Below are 7784 nucleotides of genomic sequence, written 5' to 3' on the forward strand. Positions count from 1 at the left end.
CTCCCCTCTCTTCTCTCCCTCTCTCTCAACGTTGGTACGCAAATGCGCCTTTTTTCAAATGACCCGGTGCTCTTTTTTTGGCGGAGGTGCGCATGCGCACCTGCGCACCAGTTATGTGCAGCCCTGCCTATACAGTCTATGGATTAGTCAGGGCCATGCCAAGGGAAGCCAGAGGCGGCTGGCTTCCCATGCCTCACAATTCAATCAAATCGCATCAACTTAGTGACGCGTCGTAAAACCCGGAAGTAAGGTTTCCCTCTACAAAAAAGCAATGGGATTTCTCCATAGGATTTTGGAAAATAGCTCGAAATAAGGTCAGTCGAAAATGAACCTGTTAGATAAATGCACGTTTTGTTCAGTCGGATAATATCCACATGTCTACCCTACTTTTAACAAATACAATCTGATGACTAATGACTGATGACCAAACTGGAGCTGTGTACAGCGAATCGGACGTAAAACGTTAAAGGTCTCCTGATTTAGTTTGTGAATGAATGCTTATTAGAGTTTCGGCTGGAGAGTGCGTGCGGACCTGTCGGTTATAACGGGCGTGTGTAAGTCCTGCATCTGTATGATACAAATGTGTGTAAAATGATACCGGGTGCTGTAATCACTCATCTGGTTACGTTATTACATTGACCACCACACCCCCGACCCAAAAGAATGGACGTGTTATTGGCTTCCCCTAATTTTTTCCCCACGCCACGCTACTGGAAACAAGTTTAATATTCTGAAAGCCAAGACTTTCTTTATTTGAAATCAGTTGAAAACAAACTCTCACGGACCCTGCCGTGTTATCTATGATCACTATACTGTACGCTTACATTCATAATTTCAGCCGGAGGGAGGGGGGCGGCGCTAAGGAATAGCAGAGTGACGAGTGAGATGTGCCATCTTCCCTTTACAAGCTTCAAACATGTATTTATCGCGTGATTTTCTAAATAAAAGTTTCATATTCTGAAAGCCAAGACTTTGTTTATTTAAAATCAAACAAAACACCCGAACCCCAAAAAACTATTTTTTTACGCAAATCCACGTTTATTTTGAAATGAGCCGTCGCGACTTCCGACTGATTTCGATAGAGCGGGACACATTTAATGTTTGAAATTTATTTTGCAAATGATTTTGTTTTGTAAGTTCTTTTTTTAATGTTATGTCTTTATATCTCCTGTTCAAAGGGTCTCAGGTCCTCAGTCAATCTATGCGGCTAACGTCACATCTTTCTGTGCTAAAACCAGCCCTCCTGCCTACAAAAGAAACATCACACCAATAAATACATTTAGCGTTCAGGGAGGAAATCTCAGGATGATGGGGGTTCAAACTGTCTCTAGAGGCCACACACACAATGTCATACAACAGCAATCGAAAAACTCACCAATAAAATCGATTAGCACTTCAAATCTGACAGGATTATTCCACAAGCCTGAATACCAGGGCACAGGAGCTCTTCCAAAAAGAACCAAGAGCGAATCCATCACCGTCAGCACAACAGTGGACAGAAAGGGCAGTCCTGTGGAGCATAAAGTCCATACTAAACATTGTGAGCTGCAGAACTCATCCATTGTCAGTACTGAGATTAGCCAAGTTTTAGAAGAAGGGGCTGGTGGCAAAGCTTCTAAACAGAAGATAAGTACTGCACAAGAACACACAACATTGGCAACACCAGAAGATCTTACTTCTAAACAAATAACCACAGGAACTGGTTTGCAGGCTGATCAAACAACGACCCACGTTGAAACAGAGGTCCCCAAAAACGTTTCTTGTGTAGAACCAGAAGTAAAGCAAGAACAGCTTTTGGCATCAACTGATCCCAGTAAAGGATTTGATACAGAGCTAAAAAAAGAGCCAGAATTTACAAAGGTCCTGTCTTTAAGTTTGGAGATTCAAGCAGAAGCTCAAGAAAATGCGGGGACAGTTGCAGATACAGCATTGTTTGCTTCTGGATCTCACATTCTTACTTCTGAGGAGGATCAGGGTAAGGTCTCTTGTGAAGTAGCTGATATTACTGCTTCTAAACTGGAGATTAATACTCCACAAGGAAACACCACATTAGTTCTTGACACACACTCTGCAAAGAGTGCTGCTGTTCAAGGAAATAGAGAACCTTTTACCAATAAACAAACTACCGCAGTTGGTTTGCAGGCTGATAAAACAGGGACACACGTTCAAACAAAGGTCCCAAAAGACATTAGTTGCGCAGAACAAGAAGCAAAGCAAGAACCACATTCAGCAACAACCGATCCCAGCAAAGAGGCCACTGCAGATGTAAAGAAAGAACCAGAATCTATGACCTTGGCTCCCAAAGATTGCACTGACCAGGGCCCTGCCAAAGTTGTGTCTTTGAGTTTGGAGACTCAAACAGAAGCTGATGGGGATGAAGGGGATGTTGTCGTTACAGCATCCATTATTTCTCTACCTCACATGCATGGGTCTGAGGAGGGTCAGGGTGAGATAATCCTGATCGAGGACATGGATGTAGAAACAGAAGAAAAGAATGAAGAAGAAGGAGTAAAAGAAGAAGGTACACTCTCCAATACCGAAAGAAGAAAAGTAATGGAAGAAGCAGATACACAGTCCAGTAATGCAACTGCTTCATCTGTTGGCCAAGACAGAAATTACAACCTTGAAAGTAAATCTCCAAGTAGAGAGATTTCAAAGGACCTTGAATTAGAAGATAACGTTTTGGTGGGTTTCCATGATACCCTTGAGGACAAAATGGACCCTACTGAGTCGGACAACGAGATCATTAATATAACAGACCAAGGAGCAGTGTTGAGTATCACAAAGTCAAGAAAGTCGATTTTAAATCTAACAGATTCTGATGTGGCGTTGTGTTTATCTGACCATGAGGAGCTTCAGAGTCCAACAAAGCCATTTGCATGCTTGAGTCCAGAAACATGTCTAAGCCCAGATGAGACAGAGGTGTTAATGAGCATTACAGATGAAGTATTTTGCCCAGTTGATCCAGAAGGGGATGTTAAAAGTTCTGATTCTCTTATGAGTACAAATCATCCAGACATATGTTTGAGTCCAGTTAAGGTTGAGGTGTGTCTGAGTCCAAATGGTGAAGAAAAAGACGAAGAAGTCTGTCTGAATCTAACTGAGGCGATTGCACATGTGAGACCAGTAGAGAAATACGTTCAGTCGACAAAAGAGGAAGGCCAGTCTCTGTCCGTTAGTAGCGATCACACTTTGCCAGGAGAGGACAGAAATATAAAAGCCAGCGTTACAGTCAGAGATGGGGACAGTTTGTGTTTTGGATCATTTCAAAACAGTGGAGGCGTGGAGTTTGGAGGTCCAGGTGGTCGTCGTATCATTGCAGACAAAGAGGGACAACTTGGCTTTGGAGACCTATATCGTAAAAGTGTAAGAGATGTGAAAAATCCCATAGAGAGTTTCAAAGATACAATTTGCATTGCAGATAACAAAGATGTTCCGAATCTAAAGAAAGGAGGCATGTGTGGCTCTGTAGGCCAGAAAGAGATTGCCAGTGTGGATGGTAAAGTGAGGGGACAGAAAAACAATGATTGGCAGGTTGCCAAGGAGACAAGTAACAGTGAACAAGTGTTTGTAAGGTCAGCTAGCTTTGTAAGTCTCCCTGCCAATGAAGGATCTTCCTTTAGCGATTTGACGAGTAATTCAGGAGGTAGTATTATGTCTAGTAGTTTTGTTGGCACAGCTGCAAATTCATCAGGTAGGGTCAGTGGTAAAGCAGAAGCTGTCATTACAACTGGGGTAGAGGGAACTTTCAGGCAGGGAAGTGGAGACTGGAGGGTTTATGGCCGAAGTCTGGGATGCACAAGTACAACTTTCCCCAGTAAAGGGATTGAAGAAAGCCTGTCAGGCAACACGCTCCCTGTAGCAAGCCGAACAGAAAAAGGGCGGTTCGGCAGTAGAGGAACTGGGGAGCGGGTAGTTTATGGTGGCAGTCTTGGACGAAAGAGCAGCCTTGATGGTGGCCTTTGCTCAGTTGCCTCAAACCCTGCAACAAGTGCACCAGAAAAAAGAAGATTTGGCAATAGAGGGAATGGAGAATGGATGGTTAATGGAGGGAGTCTTGGACGTGAAAGCAGCTTGCCCAGATCAGGGAGTGAACAAATTCCGTCTGTGGGAATGATCCCTGCAACAAGTCCACCAAACACAGGAAGGTTTGGAATTGGAGGGAGTCGAGATTGGATGGTTTCCAGGGGCAGTCTAAAACGCAGTTATAGTGTACCCATTCCACAGAGCAGGGACAGCCAGTCAACTGCCATGCACATTCCAACAAGTCCTACAGGAACAGGGGGATTTGGTCTCAGAGGGAGTGGAGAGTGGAGAGTCTATGGTCAGAGTTCTGGACGTATGAGCAGCAATACCTTACCCAACGCAGACAGCGTAGAAAGAACTTCTATGGCAGTGCGACAAGCAACAAGCCCACCAAGAGTGCAGAGGTTTGGCAGTGGAGATAGTGGAGAGTGGAAAGTTTATGGTGGGAGTAGTGGACGTTTGAGTAGTGCCAGTAATGCAGACAGGGTCAGTGTCAATGCGAATGTTGGCAAAGTCGTCAGTCCGCCTAGCATCTACACAAGTACTGGACGAAGGCTCAGCAGCACTGGTAGTGGTGGCAGGCTCAGCAGCACTGGTAGTGGTGGCAGGCTCAGCAGCACTGGTAGTGGTGGCAGGCTCAGCAGTACTGGTAGTGGTGGCAGGCTCAGCTCGGGTAGTGTTGTTAGGCACAGTAGCAGCGTAGGTAGTGGTGGTAGTTTAAGTCACTTAGGAAGTGGAAGCAGACTAAGCAGCTCGCCCGGGAGCCACAGGATCAGCAGCTCTGGGAGATTCGCCAGCACTGGCAGCGGCGAATCAACGCCAGTTTACAGCTCAGCAAGTGAACGGAGGAGCACAGTGGGGATTGTAGGGCGATCAGGCGGAGGGGGGACAACCAACAGCCAACAAGCCCCTAGCCCCGGGTGGCTGAGCAGTTCACCAGCTGGCAGGAGAGGCATGGGAAGTCCTGGGACCTCATCTAAAAACAGCAGTGGAGGTAGCAGCGACCATATTAGCAGCCGAACCGATGTAAGGATAAGCGGCTCCCCTGGGTCGGGGGGTACTAAATGCACAGGGGGGAGGGTAATCAGCAGCAGCATCCGGCCAATCAGGAGCACTGGCAGCGGAGCCGGAGGCAACAAGGAAAGAATCAGTGTGTGTAAGATGGCGGCGCTGTCAATCTCTGCAGCAGGAAGGGAGAGAATTCAGGAAAAACAAAGACAAGCTCAACAAAAACAACAACAACAGGCTTCAGGTGAGGGACTAGTTTGACTTCAAGTAAACCAATATTTGTAAATGTGACCATTGCCGGGAGAAATACTATAAAGATTCTAGTTACTAAAAAACTGATTATAAAATAAACATTGTTGTAAGCCAGTATAATAAATTAAGAATAATCTTTCTCTTGCAGGTGCCTCTCCCCTCGTGCAGCTCTGGCTGACCACAGGTGCCGGGGTTACAGGTGGCAAAGCTGACGACATCTTGTGAATGCACCACTAAAGAGAAGCAGTGTCACATCATGTACAGTTATATGTGGTAGTTATGATGTGGTATTATGTGGTATATTAGTTCAGTGGTTAACAAGATACTTTGGAGGAAAGGAAGATAAACAAAACACTTTTTTCGACTTTTCTCCAAGCTTATCTGCTTTAGTGAAATATTTAGTATTAATCTGTAGAATAACTCAACATTAAATGGAAATATTTAAGTAATTCACAAGTATCTCTAAATTGGATGGAAATCTTTCAACTAATTCCACCACTGAATAATACTGTCTTACATTTCCACATAGGAGTAGTTTAAAATCTGGAGCGGGTTTAATCAAACTTAATAAAGATTATATTCGAATAACAACCATTGTGTAGTTTAAAGGTCCCATGTCATGGCCATTTCTACTGATCATAATTCCATTGTTGAGGTCTACTAAAATACATTTATATTGAGCAATTTTCCAAACTCACATTGGTTTCTCATACTCTGTATAGTATGTGTATTCACTCTTTGTCCTAAATGGCTTGTTGGAGCTCCTTACTTGCTACAGGGTGTACTTTGAGGGTTTGTTACTCTGCAGACCGTTTACATGCATACAAAGCTACATAACACACAAGGGGACGGGTAATAACCAGAAAGCATGACATGGGACCTTTAAAGTTTTATCGATCTTTTTTAATTGACTTTAAGAGACTTTTAATCATAATCATCACTTTATCTATTCTCAATTTTTACGTTTTCAATTGTGTGGTGTTTCACAGATATTTATATCAGTTTCTGAGTCTTTGTGTTGCATTCATCTTCACAATATAATCAATATTCAGCCTCACTTGTCATGTTGATTCTTACTTTTTTTAAAAGATTGTACCTGGTCATGAAGCATTCTCCGTGGTGTGTAGTCTCTGTTTCTCCTAATGCTGTTTTTCTATCTTTCAACCATCATATATATAAATTGTACATTTTAATCTGAAAATGAAGAAGATGAATAACCAGACTCGTGTTCTCCTGCTCAGATAAAGGGTAAAGAAATCAACTCATAGATATCACCGAGAAACTTCCCCAGTTGATTACTTACATTTAAAGAATCAGTTTTCAAAATATATATGTTTGAATATGCAAATGAGGAATTATCTTATTTAAAGTCTGCTTATTGGCATACATTTGCAGAACAAGAAATGTGAACATTAGAGAAAGACAGATTGAAAATTCATATTAATAACATTTTTACTGAGGCAATTTTGGTTATCCCTTTTGTATAATTTCCTAAATCAGGAAGCACTGTCAAAAGACATCAGTAAAAAGTTAATTCAGAGCACAATGCATTGTTATCCAAAACGAGTTTGCTCATTAGAAAGTCAGTCTCTTATCTCCTTGAAATATAGGTCATTATTGCTAGCTAGCATGGATTGGGTACATTATAACACCACCACAACAACAACAACAAAAATCCATTATATTTCAAAATGTAAAAGAAAATATCAATAGATACATCAATCTATAAAACTTGCAGAAATTGTTTAGAGTTAAACGGTTAAAATTGATAATGATTAAGTGTGTCAGAAGAGACTCAGTACATTAGAAATATATAATCCTGTGGTGGAAACTTCTGAAGCAATGGAGACAGGATTCAGAGACACAGGGAGAGCAGGAACTTTGATGGCAAACACTGGTTTATTTTGAGCTTCGGCCGGAGAATTCAAAAGACATATCGTATGCCACGAGTTAACACAAAAGATGCCAAACCAATTCTGAAGATCTTTAATAGAATAATCAACATGGTGCATAACAAGATAAAACAGGCAGGAACAGGGAGAAAAAACACTGAGAGCACAGCACCATAGGCTACAGGTGCCTGAGCTCAGTGAGGTCAGTGCAAACTGATTAACTGGGTCAAAGTTATGGGCCTAGGAAAATATTTCCCCAACAGTTCCTCCCTTTTTATCAATTTTGATAAACAAAATCTAACCCAAAAATAGATTTGTTCAAATCACTAATAAATGAGATTCTTCAGAAAGGGTGTTGGGATTCTACTAATTTTGCAAACAAAATATTAATAAAACATTTCAGATTGAAACAGTCAATCACAATCCTACAAAATGATCTTCCATCAGTGTTTTGAGCATCTTTTTCCAAAGGTATAACAATTAACATACGCAAAATAACAGAGGAATATAATAACACAAATAATGTAATCCTAACGAACTTCATCATGTATTTATCAATTATCAATATTATATATTTGTATTATCAATGTAGCAAATTCTAATCTT

At 41.8% G+C, this 7784-nt stretch overlaps 1 protein-coding gene across 1 annotated transcript; it reads left to right on the forward strand.

The window, feature by feature from the left end:
- Positions 1-1179: 1179 nt before the first annotated feature.
- LOC104955012 (uncharacterized) lies at positions 1180-6386 on the forward strand. Its single transcript, XM_010782238.1, has 2 exons — positions 1180-5278; positions 5435-6386. Exons 1-2 carry the CDS (start codon positions 1306-1308, stop codon positions 5509-5511), a joined length of 4050 nt encoding a protein of 1349 aa, XP_010780540.1. The 5' UTR covers positions 1180-1305; the 3' UTR covers positions 5512-6386.
- Positions 6387-7784: the final 1398 nt, after the last annotated feature.

The sequence above is a fragment of the Notothenia coriiceps genome, unplaced genomic scaffold, assembly GCF_000735185.1.
Source record: "Notothenia coriiceps isolate Sejong01 unplaced genomic scaffold, NC01 NC01_scaffold00024440, whole genome shotgun sequence".
NCBI classification, from domain to species: Eukaryota; Metazoa; Chordata; class Actinopteri; order Perciformes; family Nototheniidae; genus Notothenia; species Notothenia coriiceps.

Coding starts and splice junctions, on each gene's coding strand:
- LOC104955012 (XM_010782238.1), top strand. CDS start 1,306: ATGATGGGGGTTCAAACTGTCTCTAGAGGCCACACACACAATGTCATA. Junction 5,279..5,434: donor ACAACAACAACAGGCTTCAG/GTGAGGGACTAG, acceptor TTTCTCTTGCAG/GTGCCTCTCCCCTCGTGCAG.